At 43.4% G+C, this 18,244-nt stretch overlaps 1 protein-coding gene across 15 annotated transcripts in view; it reads left to right on the plus strand.

The window, feature by feature from the left end:
- LOC110488843 (catenin delta-1) overlaps positions 1-18,244 on the plus strand; it is a 44,371-nt gene that overhangs the window by 13,059 nt on the left and 13,068 nt on the right. For 5 of the 15 annotated variants that reach the window (XM_036942986.1, XM_036942982.1, XM_036942984.1 and 2 more), the window contains exons 3-4: positions 16,175-16,326; positions 18,158-18,226. In XM_036942986.1, coding sequence (XP_036798881.1) covers positions 16,180-16,326; positions 18,158-18,226 — 216 coding nt within the window. In that variant the 5' untranslated portion in view covers positions 16,175-16,179. Of the gene's footprint in view, positions 1-14,484; positions 14,635-16,174; positions 16,327-18,157; positions 18,227-18,244 lie in introns of all 15 variants that reach the window. The other 10 variants (XM_036942989.1, XM_036942991.1, XM_036942990.1 and 7 more) reach the window with 5 other exon arrangements.

The following is an 18,244-nucleotide window of genomic DNA, read 5'->3' on the forward strand; positions in this document are numbered from 1 at the left end:
GACCTTGCCTTCTGGATGATAGCGGGGTGAACAGGCAGTGGCTCGGGTGGTTGTTGTCCTTGATGATCTTTATGGCCTTCCTGTGACATCGGGTGATGTAGGTGTCCTGGAGGGCAGGTAGTTTGCCCCCGGTGATGCGTTGTGCAGACCTCACTACCCTCTGGAGAGCCTTACGGTTCTGGGCGGAGCAGCTGCCGTACCAGGCGGTGATACAGCCTGACAGGATGCTCTCGATTGTGCATCTGTAAAGCCAAATTTCTTCAGCCTCCTGAGGTTGAAGAGGCGCTGCTGCTGGGTGGACCAATTCAGTTTGTCTGTGTTGTGTACACCGAGGTATTTAAAAGTTAATACTCTCTCCACTACTGTCCCGTCAATGTGGATAGGGGGGTGCTCCCTCTGCTGTTAACTGAAGTCCACAATCATCTCCTTTGTTTTGTTGACGTTGATTGTGAGGTTATTTTCCTGACACCACACTCCGAGGGCCCTTACCTCCTCCCTGAAGGATGTCTCGTCGTTGTTGGTAATCAAACCTACCACTGTAGTGTCGTCTGAAAACTTGATGATTGAGTTGGAGGCGTGCATGGCAATGCAGTCGTTGGTGAACAGGGAGTACAGGAGAGGGCTCAGAATGCACCCTTGTGGGGCCCCATTGTTGAGGATCAGCGGGGTGGAGATGTTGTTACCTACCCTCACCACCTGGGGGTGGCCCGTCAGGAAGTCCAGTACCCAGTTGCACTGGGCGGGGTCGAGACACAGGGTCTCGAGCTTGATGACGAGGGTCATCAAGCTTGAGGGTTCTATGGTGTTAAATGCTGAGCTGTAGTCGATGAACAGCATTCTCACATAGGTATTCCTCTTGTCTAGATGGGTTAGGGCAGTGTGGTTGCGATTGCGTCGTCTGTGGAACTATTGGTGTAGTAAGCAAATTGGAGTGGGTCTAGGGTATCAGGTAGGGTGGAGGTGATATGGTCCTTGACTAGTCTCGTAAAGCACTTCATGATGACGGAAGTGAGTGCTACTGGGCGGTAGTCGTTTAGCTCAGTTACCTTAGCTTTCTTGGGAACAGGAACAATGGTGGCCCTCTTGAAGCATGTGGGAGCAGCAGACTGGGATAAGGGTTGATTGAATATGTCAAACACCAGCCAGCTGGTCTGCGCATGCTCTGAGGAAGCGGCTGGCGATGACGTCTGGGCCTGCAGCCTTGCGAGGTTTAACACGTTTAAATGTTTTACTCACGTCGGCTGCATTGAAGGAGAGTCTGCAGGTTTTGGTAGCGGGCCGTGTCAGTGGCACTGTATTGTCCTCAAAGCGAGCAAAGAAGTTCTTTAGTCTGTCTGGGAGCAAGATATCCTGTTCCGCGACGGTGCTGGTTTTCTTTTTGTAATGCGTGATTGACTGTAGACCCTGCCACATACCTCTTGTGTCTGAGCCGTTGAATTGCGATGGGCACCGTCCCACCTGGCCAACATCCGGTGAAATTGCAGAGCGCGAAATTCAAACAGTATTATAAATATTTAACTTTCATAAAATCACAAGTGTAATACATCAAAATTAAGCTTCTTGTTAATCCGGCCACTGTCAGATTTCAAAAAGGCTTCACGGCGAAAGAAGACCATGTGATTATCTGAGGACAGCGTCCTGCATACAAACACATGAAAAACATATTTCAACCAGGCAGGTGCGACACGAAAGTCAGAAATAGCGATATAAAAAAAGACTTACCTTTGATCTTCTGTTGGCACTCCAAAAGGTCCCAGTTACATCACAAATGGTCCTTTTGTTCGATAATGTCCTTTATATCCATAAAAACTCAGTTTAGCTGGCGTGCTTCAGTCAATAATCGACCCAGTTTCCCATTCATCCAAAATGTTACTAATAAACTTTTCCAAACAAGTCAAACAACATTTATAATCAAACCGTAGGTACCCTAATACGTAAATAAACAATACAAATTTAAGACGGAGAATCGTTATGGTCTTTCCCGGAGAAAAATACCAAAACGCGCTCTCTTCCATGCGCTTGGAAACACTACAGCCAAAATGGGAGCCACCTAGAAAAACTACAGTTTCTGGCTAATTTTTTTCAAAAAACCAGCTGGAAACTCTTTCTAAGGAAAATATGGGGCATCTGCCAAAAATGTAATATCAGTGCGTCATTAACCTATGTGATTTGTGTAGATCTGATGAGAAGTTTGGGCAAGGGGCTTGCTTGGCTTTGGATCACACTTCTGGCTGTAAGCAAACGAGTGCTGTGCGTTTTGGAAAAATACTGGCTGTATCCAAGGCTCAGCCAATCGTTCATATAACTGAATGCAGCACACTACTGAAGAGCGAATAGACAACCACTTTGCTAGTTACAGCATCAGCACCTCATGAGCTATAGAGGTGAAAGGAACACCACACACTTTCCCTATTTCTCACTTTTTCAATTCAGTGGATGAAAAGGGGTATGCCAGGTGTACTCTCTGCCTGAAAGAGATCAATTATGCCAACAAAGTGTATCATGCTCTGCTGGCACATTGTAGAACAGATGTCCACAGGCAGAAGGTGTACAATGTAATAATGTGCAGTGTAGCCCAAAGATATGGCTTGTCGTGTTGCACTTGACAGTAACACGTGTGAGTGAGGGGGGATTATTACTCCTTTTTTTTTACTCAGTCATTGTTTTTTTTTACACACATGTAGCCTTGTGCACTTGATCGACGTCTACTATAGTGGCCATTATAATAGAGCAAAAATAATGCCCTTTTGTTTAATTATATTTCTACTTTAAGATGTTTTTTCCCAAGTGCAATATTTAGGTTGGTGTGTGTGTGGTCACAAGCGTTCTATTATAAAGGCTCTCATGGCTAATTGCAATATTAGTGGGTTTTTTCCTCAATACTTAATCGTCATTTGCAGTAAAGTCTAGGCAACTAATAACATTGGATTGCTCTCTTTACATTTTTTTTAACTGTGAGTTAGGTTCCCATGAACCACTTGATATTTTTCTTGTGTAATTAGTTAACCTGCATTTCCCCCAAACAGGGATTGTTTTTGCATGTTTCGGTGCAACAGTGTTTCCTTTTTGGGCCCTCACCAGTTTGCATCCCTAGCTACGTAAACTTGGTTTGAAGACATGTCTAAATCTGGCCTCTATACAGGTGCAATTGAAATTGTTCAATATTGTCCCAACATTTTATAAATTCAATAAATTCAAATATTGAAAACATTTAAGGGGAACTGAAAGGTGTGCAACATGATGGATGATTGAAGCAGAGGCAAAATCAGTAAGTTCAGCCCCCCTTAAACACACAGCCTAAACCGCACTCTAACGCTTTCACGCTTGTGCTCACTCACACAAACTTCTCATTGTTCCAGTGGCCTCCCAAACCAACAGCTGCGAATTCCCCTCTCTCTGTGGTTTACACTCAGACACGCAGACCCACACACCAATGAACAAAAAAAAAAAACATGCTCAAACACTCACACATTCCTTATTTGTAAATGATGACAAACATTTGGATTTGAGTGGTAATGATAGGTTTCACTAAATGAATGAGACTGTGTGCAATGCCAGACTTGGTTTTGCTCGCTTTGTGAATGGGTCACTGTGACCCAGGCTTGCCTTGAGATGTTACTGTCTCCATATTGAACCCACAGTTCTCCTACTACGGTTTGTTGTGTCTTAACTAGGGACTTTAGTAGCGATTTGAGCCGACACAGTCTGAGGAATGTAAGCTTCACTTTATTTTATTCAGCATTCCTTATCTTCTCTCTACTCCTCCCCTCTTTCTCTCCTGGCTGTAGGGTAGATAACAACAGTTCGGTGCTGTTGTACTGCGTCTTCCCATATAAGGGCATGTGTTACTGGACAAGAGTTTGTGCAGGTGGGCAGTGGCCTTTGGCTGTGTGTTTGTTAAAATGATGTCATCCATCCTCATCACTTCTTCACACCCCTCATCTCTGATTCTTGAACCCCTCTATTCCAAAATAAAGCAACCCGCTTGAAATATTCATCCCTTTTTTAAACAATATACTTTTTATCTCTAGCTGCCTCTTCTGCCCCTGTCTGTCATCCATCCTACCTCCCCCTTTTTTTTTTATATATAAAAATATTTTTTCACCTCCACCTCTTCTCCTCTTCTGGAGAAGCAGAGCTAAAAGCAACAAGGGAGCAGGAATCGGCCTGTAATAGACGTGGAATGGGATTTGTGTGTGTGGTGAGTCATCAGACAGGAGCCGACGAGGCAGCTAGAGGTACTATTTCTATTGTTTAAAGGGCAGTTCTACTCAATGATGTCATCACATTCCATGCTGGCCTGATCTCTACCCTTGCTCTCTGTGGCTCGGACACTTTCTCTCACACTATTTTTCGCTCATTCTGCTTCTTTCTCGTTCTCACACACTCAGTCCCCCACAGGTGAAACTGTGAGTCAGCCCCCCCCCCCCCCCCCCCCTCCCATTTCACAATACACCTCTGTTCCTCCTTTCACCTTTTTACCCCGTTGTCAGCACCTCTCGCTCTTTCTGTTCAATTTCAGTTTAAGGGGCTTTATTGGCATGGGGAACAATGTTTACATTTCCAAGCAAGTGAAATGGATAACACAAGTGAAATAAGCTATAAATTAACAGTAAACATTACACAAGTTTCAAAAGAAAAGACATTTCAAATGTCATATCTATATACAGCGTTGTCATGATGTGCAAAAGGGAAAATAAATAAAGGTTGTATTTACAAGGGTTTGTTCTTCACTGGTTGCCCTTTTCTTGTGGCAACAGGTCACAAATCTTGCTGCTGTGATTGTACACTGGTATTTCATCCAATAGATATCGGATTTGTTTAATTTCTTTGCGGGTCTGTAATCTGAGGGAAATATGTGTCTCTATGGCCATACATTTGGCAGGGGGTTAGGAAGTGCAGCTCAGTTTCAACTCATTTTGTGGGCAGTGGGCACATAGGCTCTCAAGAGAAGACAGGCTGTCTGCCTTCAGCAGCCTTTCTCAATCGCTAGGCTATGCTCACTGAGTCTGTACATAGTCAAAGCTTTCCTTAAGTTTGGGTCAGTCACAGTGGTCAGGTATTCTGCCCCTGTGTACTCTCTGTTTAGGGCCAAATAGCATTCTAGTTTGCTCTGTTTTTTTGTAAATGCTTTCCAATGTGTCAAGTAATTATCTTTTTGTTTCTCCTGATTTTGGTTGGGTCTAATTGTGTTTTGCGTTCCTGGATCTCTTTTGGTTCTGTTTGTGAACAGAGCTCTGGGACTAGCTTCCTTAGGGTTCTCTTCTCCAGGTTAATTTCTCTGTAGGTGATGGCTTTGTTATGGGAGGTTTGGGAATCACTTCCTTTTAGACATTTGTAGAATTTACCGCCTCTTTTCTGGATTTTGATCATTAGCGGGTGTTGGCCAAATTCTGCTCTGCGTGCGTGATTTGTTTGTTGTACATGGAGGATATTTTTGCAGAATTCTGCATGCCGTCTCAATTTGGTGTTAGCCCCATTTCGTGAATTCTTGGTTGGTGAGTGGACCTCACAACCACAAAGTGCAATGGATTCTATAACTGATTCAAGTATTTTTAGATGGATCCTAATTGGTATGGTTCTTTAGATGACATAGGCGCTTTTTGCCTTCACACAGATCGTTCACAGCTTTGGAAGTTACCTGTGGCGCTTATGTTTAGGCCGAAGTTTGTTTTGTAGTTTTTGTGTGTTCTAGGGCAACATTGTCTAGATGGAATTTGTGGTCCTGGCGAGTGGACCTTTTTTTTGGAACGCCTTTTTTGTCTTACTGAGATTTATGGTCAGGGTCCATCTATGCAAGGTCTGACTGAATCTATGCAGAAGATATAGGTGCTGCGTAGGCCCTCCTTGGTTGGGGACAGAAGCACCAAATCATCAGCGAACAGACGTTTGACTTCAGATTCTAGTAGGGTGAGGCTGGGTGCTGCTGACTGTTCTTGTGCCCTCCCCAATTCGTTGATATATGTTGAGGGTGGGGGTTAATCGCTGTCTCACCACCTGGTCCTGTGGAAAGACCACAGGACCAATTTGAATCAGCCTTAATTTTTAAAAATCAAAGCATGAAGATTTTGCTTTTTTTTTTTTTTTTATTAGTTAGGGTGTGCAGGGTGAATACGTGATCTGTCGTACGGTAATTTGGCAAAACTCTTGGTTGCGTTTTTCTTTTGGATTAAATGGTGTCTGTTGTAAAATGTTTTGCAACAGAATCTGCGTATTGATTACACCCCTGCCGTTTCTACTTGTAGAATCGCAATGCTCGTCAATGGCCGAGAACTTGACTTTGAGTCAATCAGTGTATGCGCTGACAGAAGTGACAGAGGGCACTTTTCTCAGTGTAAACCACTCCCTTTTCATCAATTGTTCAAACTACAACAAAGTTGCATTTTTTTTTTCTAAAACAAATCTTTACATCTACCTAAGGAGTTTTGTCATAGAAGAAGGAATTTTGTTAGGTTGTTAATGTGCACCTTTTCATTACTTAGCTAGCTAACATTAGCTTTCTTACTGAGCCAGGAAGCACAATGCACACAACACTAAATGCTCTACCAAGCTAGCCATCTATCAAGATGAAGAAATTATTTAATTCACTCTCCATTATCCCAAACTGCTATTTCTCTAAATGGTTACAATAGCTATTTTGTACAACATAGCTAGCTAGCTACTCCATTGACTCTCGACAGCTAACGGGTAGCTGCTTTTTTTTTTTTTTTACAAATCCATTGTGTTTTAATGATGTTGCTAGTTATCTATTTGTGGCTATCTGGTTAGTGTCAACAACGGCTTATTACAAAATGGCTAGCTAGCAACGTTAGTGTAACTTGCCAGTTAGCGTACATTAGCTGCATCAGACACGCCAAACAAGCTACTGCCACCTTGTGGCCTTGAGTATTTAAAAGAAGCAAATCGGAGTTAACTTAACTGACGACTCTCTGGGTACAGGTGCTAAGTACCCATCGGCAGTCAGATTTCCCGATATGGCAGACCCTTAAACCACAGCTCTTACTCAGTTGAGAGAGGCACTAGTATACCAAGAGTCCTGTGTCTGTGTTTGTGTCAGACTGAAAGAGACAAAGAAATGTGGTCACCTCCGTCTCTCTCCATGCCCCTCCCTAGCATAACCGGTTTGACAGGTGTATGTCTGTGCTTGTTTGTGTGTGGAGCCTTGGTATACTAACCTTTTTTTAAACCAGGAACCAATGGGCGGATGAGATGTTTTTATCAGCAGATAAGAGTAATTACTACTGTCTGAGCCTGTTTGTCTGGCTCTGATAGTACTGTATTCCGTTCTATTGTGTGCTTTGAAGAGGCTGGAACGAAAAACAGTGAAGGAGAGGGATGAAAGAGGGGACGTTGCCAGAGGGGGAGAGGAGGTTGGATAGAGATTGGTAGAGAGAAAAAGGAGCGAAGGGGCTTAAGGCGAGGTTGGGAGAGTGAGTGAGAAATGGGCTGGGGGAGGGATGGACGGACAGTACTGGAGGGCTTTAAACAAAGGAGAGGAGATGGATCCTGGGAGTTGGTGTTCTTGTCTCTCTGCTGACGGTGTGTTTTGTCTGGCCCAGACGAGCTGCAGTCTCAACTGAGCCACAGCTACTGTACTGTTAAAGCTAGTGTAAAATAGGTGTGTGTATTGTCTGGCAGGATAGCCATTGGGCTGTTTTAACAAATGAACAGAGATCACATTTTATTGGACACATGCAGATGTTATTGCGGGTGTAGCGAAATGCTTGTGTTCCTAGCTCCAACAGTGCAGTAAAATCTAAAAACAATTCACACACATACATAAAAGTAAATGAATGGAATTAAGAAATAAATTAGTGATGCGCCGATATTGATGATGTATTATACTTTAAAATTGCATTGGGGTGTACTTATTTCACTGTACAGCCCTACCTATGGATTGTTGGTCATTGACATGGGGTATGTCTACTCAGTGACACCCAGAGAAAATTAGCATTGTAGCTCTTATTGCGTGCCTCAAACAACTATGAATTGAGACACATTTATTGTTTGTTCTTAACTGACTTGCCTAGTTAAATAAATGTTTTGTTTTGGAGTCTGATAACTCTGAGGACATTGGGGGGGAAAAAATATATTGGGTATTGAGAAGACTGTTAGCTTATTTTATTGATCTCCAATCCTTAGGTAAAGCTGTACAGTGCAATATGAATGTCAATACACACAACAGGCTGACTGGGGAGGTTATTTCACAGTCGCAGTCCTGCGGTAAGAGCTACAACGCTAATATTTGGTTAAACTCTTCAGTTGTGTTCTGTGTGTGTCACAGTAGACTGATATTAGAGGTCGACCGACTTGTGAATTTTCAACGCCGATACCGATTTATTTGAGGACCAAAAAAAGCCGATACCGATTTAATCAGACGATTTTTAAAAATGAATTTATAAAAAAAAATATTGATATTTTAAAATGTATTTGTAATAATGATAATTACAACAATACTGAATGAACACTTATTTTAATTTCATAATACATCAATAAAATCATTTTAGCCTCAAATAAATAATGAAATATGTTCAATTTGGACTTCACTACTTCCGGCGCCGACAGAGATGGCCGCCTCGCTTCGCGTTCCTAGGAAACTATGCAGTTTTTTGTTTTTTTACGTGTTATTTCTTACATTAGTACCCCAGGTCATCTTAGGTTTCATTACATACAGTCGAGAAGAACTACTGAATATAAGATCAGCATCAACTCACCATCAGTACGACCAAGAATATGTTTTTCGCGACGCGGATCCTGTGTTCTGCCTTACAAACAGGACAACGGAGTGGATCCTATGCAGCGACCCAAAAAAACGACTCCGAAAGAGAGGGAAACGAGGCGGTCTTCTGGTCAGACTCCGGAGACGGGCACAGCGCGCACCACTCCCTAGCATTCTTCTTGCCAATGTCCAGTCTCTTGACAACAAGGTTGATGAAATCCGAGCAAGGGTAGCATTCCAGAGGGACATCAGAGACTGTAACGTTCTTTGCTTCACGGAAACGTGGCTTACTGGAGAGACGCTATCCGAAGCGGTGCAGCCAACAGGTTTCTCCACGCATCGCGCAGACAGGAAAAAACATCTTTCTGGTAAAAAGAGGGGCGGGGGCGTATGCCTTATGACTAACGTGACATGGTGCGATGAAAGAAACATACAGGAACTCAAATCCTTCTGTTCACCTGATTTAGAATTCCTCACAATCAAATGTAGACCGCATTATCTACCAAGAGAATTCTCTTCGATTATAATCACAGCCGTATATATCCCCCCCAAGCAGACACATCGATGGCTCTGAACGAACTTTATTTAACTCTCTGCAAACTGGAAACAATTTATCCGGAGGCTGCATTCATTGTAGCTGGGGATTTTAACAAGGCTAATCTGAAAACAAGACTCCCCAAATTTTATCAGCATATCGATTGCGCAACCAGGGGAGGAAAGACCTTGGACCATTGTTACTCTAACTTCCGCGACGCATATAAGGCCCTGCCCCGCCCCCCTTTCGGAAAAGCTGACCACGACTCCATTTTGTTGATCCCTGCCTACAGACAGAAACTAAAACAAGAGGCTCCCACGCTGAGGTCTGTCCAACGCTGGTCCGACCAAGCTGACTCCACACTCCAAGACTGCTTCCATCACGTGGACTGGGAGATGTTTCGTATTGCGTCAGATAACAACATTGACGAATACGCTGATTCGGTGTGCGAGTTCATTAGAACGTGCGTTGAAGATGTCGTTCCCATAGCAACGATTAAAACATTCCCTAACCAGAAACCGTGGATTGATGGCAGCATTCGTGTGAAACTGAAAGCGCGAACCACTGCTTTTAATCAGGGCAAGGTGTCTGGTAACATGACCGAATACAAACAGTGCAGCTATTCCCTCCGCAAGGCTATCAAACAAGCTAAGCGCCAGTACAGAGACAAAGTAGAATCTCAATTCAACGGCTCAGACACAAGAGGCATGTGGCAGGGTCTACAGTCAATTACAGACTACAGGAAGAAACCCAGCCCAGTCACGGACCAGGATGTCTTGCTCCCAGGCAGACTAAATAACTTTTTTGCCCGCTTTGAGGACAATACAGTGCCACTGACACGGCCTGCAACGAAAACATGCGGTCTCTCCTTCACTGCAGCCGAGGTGAGTAAGACATTTAAACGTGTTAACCCTCGCAAGGCTGCAGGCCCAGATGGCATCCCCAGCCGCGCCCTCAGAGCATGCGCAGACCAGCTGGCCGGTGTGTTTACGGACATATTCAATCAATCCCTATACCAGTCTGCTGTTCCCACATGCTTCAAGAGGGCCACCATTGTTCCTGTTCCCAAGAAAGCTAAGGTAACTGAGCTAAATGACTACCGCCCCGTAGCACTCACATCCGTCATCATGAAGTGCTTTGAGAGACTAGTCAAGGACCATATCACCTCCACCCTACCTGACACCCTAGACCCACTCCAATTTGCTTACCGCCCAAATAGGTCTACAGACGATGCAATCTCAACCACACTGCACACTGCCCTAACCCATCTGGACAAGAGGAATACCTATGTGAGAATGCTGTTCATCGACTACAGCTCGGCATTCAACACCATAGTACCCTCCAAGCTCGTCATCAAGCTCGAGACCCTGGGTCTCGACCCCGCCCTGTGCAACTGGGTACTGGACTTCCTGACGGGCCGCCCCCAGGTGGTGAGGGTAGGCAACAACATCTCCTCCCCGCTGATCCTCAACACTGGGGCCCCACAAGGTTGCGTTCTGAGCCCTCTCCTGTACTCCCTGTTCACCCACGACTGCGTGGCCACGCACGCCTCCAACTCAATCATCAAGTTTGCGGACGACACAACAGTGGTAGGCTTGATTACCAACAACGATGAGACGGCCTACAGGGAGGAGGTGAGGGCCCTCGGAGTGTGGTGTCAGGAAAACAACCTCACACTCAACGTCAACAAAACTAAGGAGATGATTGTGGACTTCAGGAAACAGCAGAGGGAACACCCCCCTATCCACATCGATGGAACAGTAGTGGAGAGGGTAGCAAGTTTTAAGTTCCTCGGCATACACATCACAGACAAACTGAATTGGTCCACTCACACAGACAGCATCGTGAAGAAGGCGCAGCAGCGCCTCTTCAACCTCAGGAGGCTGAAGAAATTTGGCTTGTCACCAAAAGCACTCACAAACTTCTACAGATGCACAATCGAGAGCATCCTGGCGGGCTGTATCACCGCCTGGTATGGCAACTGCACCGCCCTCAACCGTAAGGCTCTCCAGAGGGTAGTGAGGTCTGCACAACGCATCACCGGGGGCAAACTACCTGCCCTCCAGGACACCTACACCACCCGATGTCACAGGAAGGCCATAAAGATCATCAAGGACATCAACCACCCGAGCCACTGCCTGTTCACCCCGCTATCATCCAGAAGGCGAGGTCAGTACAGGTGCATCAAAGCTGGGACCGAGAGACTGAAAAACAGCTTCTATCTCAAGGCCATCAGACTGTTAAACAGCCACCACTAACACTGAGTGGCTGCTGCCAACACACTGACACTGACTCAACTCCAGCCACTTTAATAATGGGAATTGATGGGAAATGATGTAAATATATCACTAGCCACTTTAAACAATGCTACCTTATATAAATGTTACTTACCCTACATTATTCATCTCATATGCATACGTATATACTGTACTCTATATCATCGACGGTATCCTTATGTAATACATGTATCACTAGCCACTTTATACTATACTATGCCACTTTGTTTACATACTCATCTCATTTGTACATACTGTACCCGATACCATCTACTGTATCTTGCCTATGCTGCTCTGTACCATCACTCATTCATATATCCTTATGTACATATTCTTTATCCCCTTACACTGTGTACAAGACAGTAGTTTTGGAATTGTTAGTTAGATTACTTGTTATTACTGCATTGTCGGAACTAGAAGCACAAGCATTTCGCTACACTCGCATTAACATCTGCTAACCATGTGTATGTGACAAATAAAATTTGATTTGATTTGAATTTGGTTTAAATAATGCAAAAACAAAGTGTTGGAGAAGAAAGTAAAAGTGCAATATGTGGATGTAAAAAGCTAACGTTTCAGATCCTTGCTCAGAACATGAGAACATATGAAAGCTGGTGGTTCATTTTAACAGGACTATTCAATATTCCCAGGTAAGAAGTTTTAGGTTCTAGTTATTATAGGAATCATAGGACAATTTCTCTCAAAACGATTTGTATTTCATAAACCTTTGACTATTGGATGTTCTTATAGGCACTTTAGTATTGCCAGTGTAACAGTATAGCTTCCGTCCCGCTCCTCGCTCCTACCTGGGCTCGAACCAGGAACACATTGACAACAGCCACCCTCGAAGCAGCGTTACCCATGCAGAGCAAGGGGAACAACTACTCCAAGTCTCAGAGCGAGTGATGTTTGAAATGCTATTAGCGCACACCCTGCTAACTAGCTAGCCATTTCACATCGGTTACACCAGCCTAATCTCGGGAGTTGATAGGCTTGAAGTCATAAACATCGCAATGCTTGAAGCATTGCGAAGAGCTGCTAGCAAACGCATGAAATTGCTGTTTGAATGAATGCTTTCGAGTCAGCTTGTTCCTACCATCGCTCAGTCAGACTGCTCTATCAAATCATAGACTTAATTATGACATAATAAGACACATTAAAATGGTAGAATCCGGAAACTATCATTTTTGAAAACGAAACGTTTATTCTTTTAGTGAAATAAAGCACCGTTTTGTATTTTATCTAATGGATGGCATCCCTAAGTCTAAATATTGCTGTTACATTGTACAACCTTCAATGTTATGTCATAATTATGTACAATTCTGGCAAATTAATTACGGCCTTTGTTAGGAATAAATGGACTTCACACAGTTTGCAATGAGCCAGGCGGCCCAAACTGCTGCATATACTGACTGCTTGCATGGAACGCAAGAGAAGTGACACAATTTGCCTAGTTATAAGAACTTCATGTTAGCAGGCAATATTAACTAAATATGCAGGTTTAAAAATATATACTTGTGTATTAATTTTAAAGAAAGGCATTGATGTTGGTGCAATGACAGGGCTTTTTTTGCAAATGTGCTTGTTAAATCATCACCCGTTTGTCGAAGTAGGCTGTGATTCAATGAGAAATTAACCGGCACCGCATCGATTTATATGCAACGCAGGACACGCTAGATAAACTAGTAATATCATCAACCATGTGTAGTTAACTAGTGATTATGTTAAGATTGATTAGTTTTTATAAGGTAAGTTTAATGCTAGCTAGCAACTTACCTTGGTTTTTTGCTGCCCTTGCGTAACAGGTAGTCAGCCTGCCATGCAGGCTCCTCGTGGAGTGCAATGTAATCAGGTGGTTAAAGCGTTGGACTAGTTAACTGTAAGGTTGCAAGATTGAATCCCCCGAGCTGACAAGGTAAAAATCTGTCGTTCTGCCCCTGAACAAGGCAGTTAACCCACTGTTCCTAGGTCGTCATTGAAAATAAGAATGTTCTTAACTGACTTACGTAGTTAAATAAAAATTGGCAAATCGGGGTCCACAATAGGCAATGTGCACTATTGTGCCTAATCCTTATTGTGGCTAGCTACTCAACCCGGTCAAGTCGAGCCTCACTAGCCAGATGACGCTAGCTGACTGTTTATAATGTTAGCTTTGGGCAACAGGGTTAAGTAGCTGGCTTGCTATCTACCCCAGAAGTTGCGGTCGAACAAATAATGCTTTATTACCAACGCGGTATTATAAACGCACAGTTCGTGGCTGGTTTTTGCTTGTTTGCTGACTTTTTTTGTACAGCTTCGACAGTGCTTCTGATAGTGTGGCGCTAGGCTTGCATGTGCAAATTCAGAACACACAACATTTTATAATAGAACTGTTATTTGACGTTTCAAATTAAAAGCTTATTTAACGTGTCATAGGTCAAAGAACACTTAGTATTATTGTCAATCTTTTTTGACACACAAAGACCCAAACGGTGTGCCATAGTATGTTGTGAAGCTAATAGCAGTGACGCTATTACTGTGTAACTACGGTAGGGCAACATCTGAATAGCGCACTTGGTAACGTTAGTGTGTACTGATGCTTGACCAGTCGCGAAAGCCAACATCACCCACGACAGAGAACAGTTGATTTGTCAAGTGCAATGAATTCCATTATCTTGGGGTTGATGGGTTTCACCTTTGCGTTGTCTCGCTGTTACTCTTTCAAATGACTGCTAGACTTGTTGACTGCTCGAGCCACACAGCAGACATTGTGGGCTAGGTTAGGAATGCTGTGTTGCGCATATAGAACAATTTTACGTGACGTCATTACGTTATATAGGTATGCACGCCAACTTTGACAACGTGCATGTTCAATTCTACATACTCAAGTGTTTAGCGATCATCTTCCTTAATTCTTAAACTTTTAAATCTGCATTTTCACTCTTTCCTTTGTTTCTCTCTGTCCCCCTCTGCAGTATCTTTTGCCTTATCCACCTTCCTCTTTCTGGGCCTTGTGGTTTGGCAAACTTAATCTACTCTACCCATGAGCCCCTGCAAATAGGGCTCCACCTTTGACCTTGGCCTGACCTCTCACCTCTTCTCCAAAGCCACACCCCTTGGCGAAGGTGTGTATCTCTGCTTTTTTGCTCTTTCTATTTAGTGTTGCACAGAAATACTGAGAATCCTCTACTTTTTCGATACAAAAAAGCCTCCTGTTCGTTACTAGAATTTGTTACGTTCGGTACTTCTGTCAAATGTGTTTCATGTGAGTGTTTCAGTGCAGCCCCTTTATAGCACGAAGAGGAAAGTACCTGCTCCACTTACTCATTCATTGCTCGAGCTGTCTGGCCTGCTTTGTTAGCACCCCACGCATGCTGCACTGAAGTTAACACACTTGAATAATGCAACACGAAATGTTGAAAATGTTCATTACAGTTCGCAATACCACGTCCATACAGGCGAGAATACTTTACAATGCAAGATGATACCAGTATCTTCCAGCTATAATTGTACTAGGCTAACTTTCCCTGCTAGCTTATGTCCTTTTCTCATCCCGGAAGTTACGGTATTACTGGCTTAGTACTCAAGGGGGTGCCAAAAACACTGGGCGTTTATTACAGAATGCTAACAAAATGACCATAAGTAGTAGTGAATTTCCATGGAGGCTACTAGCTAAATATGGTAATGAGTGGAAATTTTAAATAAACTAAAGTGATACATATTACATATACATACACCTTATGTATACATATACCTACACCTTATTAATTATTCCACTTAATTCGATAAGAGCAAGTTAAACTTTGGGGTTGAGTTAACGCCGAACTCTGTTTTTTTTCACACAGGAAAAAGAATGCATAAGAAATATCTTGCTGTGTTTTTGTAAACACTGATCTAAAATCCTTATTTTAATTTCTGTTCGGCATCACTCATTTTGTTCTTCAGTTGCTCTTCTCTACTCTGAGAATTCACCAACCGGCATTCTATCAGCGGAATTTCTCTGACTGTGTAGCTTCTTTTGTCCGTGTACAGCCAGCCTACTTTTTCACCAGTAAAATACCAGATTCATTTTAAGTATGACATTAGAATATAGCCAGCTATATTTCCTATGATAAACATTAGAAATATGGCCATGCATAGTTTTTGCTAAAAAAATACCTTTTTTTTGTTTTTGTTGTTTTTTTTCATTGTAAGCTCATTTACTTGTGTGGCTGCCAGCCAAATAGTTCCACTTCCGTTGTCCTCTGAAAATGAAGCTATTTTCTGCCGAAAGGAAAACTATAGTTGCCCGTCCCTGATCACTTTATTGAAGCAGAACACTGACTTTCAATATAAAATGTGACCCGTGTCAATACACAGCTTGACTCAACAGCTTCCCCTTTTCCCCGTGCTATCTACAAACAAATGCGTGACTGTTCTGGGGAACTACAGTAATCTTCATACTGTGCAATGTGATGGATGACATGAAGAAATAAATCTGCTTTATTTCCTAACGAATTGCACAGGTTGACTGCAGGTATTTACTTAAAAACTAGTTACAAATATAAACATGTATTGAGAAACGTTTAAACTTTTAAATAGTTTTGACGGTATTGAAAAATACCCCGGTATACTGCCCAAGCCTAGTAGAGTGTATGGAGCAGTGTGTGTGTGCTCTCTCTGTAGAGTGTATGGAACAGTGTGAGAGCGCTGCGGCTCTCCTGGAGTCGGTGAGGGAGCAGGAGGTGCAGTTTGAACAGCTGACCAGAGCGCTGGAGGAGGAGAGGAGGAGAGTGAGCCTGCTCAGCCCCCCGTCCTGCCCCCTCCCCCACACACAGGTAACAGCCCAGCCCCCATCCACGTCTCCCCAGGGGAGATTTCCTAGGGCCGTTTCTAGATGCAGGCGAAAAGACCAGGCATCCCTCATCTTTCCTTCCATCATCCCTCCATCATCCAGTGATTGCTGTTATCACCCTCCATCCATCGCATCCAACCCCATAATCCATCCCTCCGTTCCTCCACTGGCGCTGTGAATTGTGTGGTACCTGTGCGTTGCATTTCAATTCTTATCCTTTAACACACTACTGTGTGTGTTTACATATCTCTACAGCTTTAACAGGCCATGCATTTCCCATCACGTACCTCTGCATAACGCCGTCACTCACCACCACACTTACTGCACCCCCACACATTCACACAAAACCTTCATACCACCCTTGCATACCTTTTGCAGGCCTCTGTCATGTAATTACAGCTATTCTCATCTTTGCCCCAGCATGTTGTGGTCAGAACTGCACCTGAAATGCTGCAGTCAGTTCTCATGCATGCAGCCTCATACTACCACTAAGATTATCATTCTAAACGATACACCGTATCAACTAAAAGAGGAACTGCTTCAAGAACTCCGAATATCATTGTCCTATGTTATGTAGTCATGTTTGTCCACAGCAGTGAAGTCACTATGCTTTATCATGAATTTACAGCCGTGATGGGAGAAGCCGTGGAGAAGCCTTTTTATTTTTTTTACATTTTTTATTTTATTTTACTGTGTAAACACAGACTGATTGGGAAGGTGAAGTGGTTGCCTTATTTTATTTTTTTTATAAAGCATCCTAGCAGGGCTAATTGGTTTAAGGTTGTCCTGTCATTCTCTACCATGCTTAGTCAGTGTGTTAAGCAATGTTTCATGACTGTCACTGGGTAGGTTTTGCCTCTCCCGGTTCAGGTGTCTTTGTTTATCTAATTTTAAGTATAATTCCACGTTTGGACTAAACTTGGTGCTTAACACATTTACTGTTAACTAGTTAACAACAGCTTTAGAATGTGAAGGGAAATATGCATTTCCTCCTGTAACCGTGGATGAACAGGCCTGACCCCTTGAGGACAGAGTAGGCACTACACACAGCCACACAGCTATAGCACAGATGGAACAATGAGGCGGATATTTCATCGGATGTATAAATGTGAAGCAGCATCTTGGTGTTTCCACTCACTACCAAATAAGGTGGTGAGGGGAAGCCCAGTGGCCGGCAGTGGGATGGAGCAAGATGGATTTTGGCCGGCATTTTGCTAATTTTCTTTTTGAACTTGATCTGTTACAAACAGTTGACTAAGTTTGAGTGCACGGGAGAATTGAGTTATTGCACAAGCGCACTTCAGAGTAGGTGTTGTCCAACAGAAATATGCAAATGCATGCTAGAACGAGCCAATATGATCTCATTAGCTTGTGCTTGGCTCTGCCCAACTCCTTTTCCCACTGATTCATTTGCTCCCATTGGAAACGACATTGGGGTCTATCTTGGGTTAGTTCTAAAATAATGAGTGAGTCTGCACTACAGCCATGGACCCACCTTTTTTTGTCCTCCATCCAGCCTTCATTGAAGTGATCTAACATGAAATGAGTGGTGGAAGAAGCAATGGTTTGGTCATTGATTACCTCAAAGGGAGAAGGAAAGGAAGGATACATTTTCAAAGTATTTGAATGTGGTAGATGACTGAGGTATTGAGAGAACAGGGTCTCTTTGGTTGTCATGATGCCAGCAGTGTTCGAGTGGTTGTAGGGAGATGTTGTAGTCTAGACTACAACCCAGTTGGATCCTCTATAATGTCTCTAAAGACGCCTGTGAATATGAGTTCTCTTGGTTGACGGTTTCTCTCTCTCCTCCTCAGAACGGGCGTCTGGGGGATGTGGACATAGAACGACTGAAACTGAGTGAGGGATACATTAACGGGACACAGGTCTGTGTGTGACGCTCT

This window comes from Oncorhynchus mykiss, chromosome 14, assembly GCF_013265735.2.
Source record: "Oncorhynchus mykiss isolate Arlee chromosome 14, USDA_OmykA_1.1, whole genome shotgun sequence".
NCBI classification, from domain to species: Eukaryota; Metazoa; Chordata; class Actinopteri; order Salmoniformes; family Salmonidae; genus Oncorhynchus; species Oncorhynchus mykiss.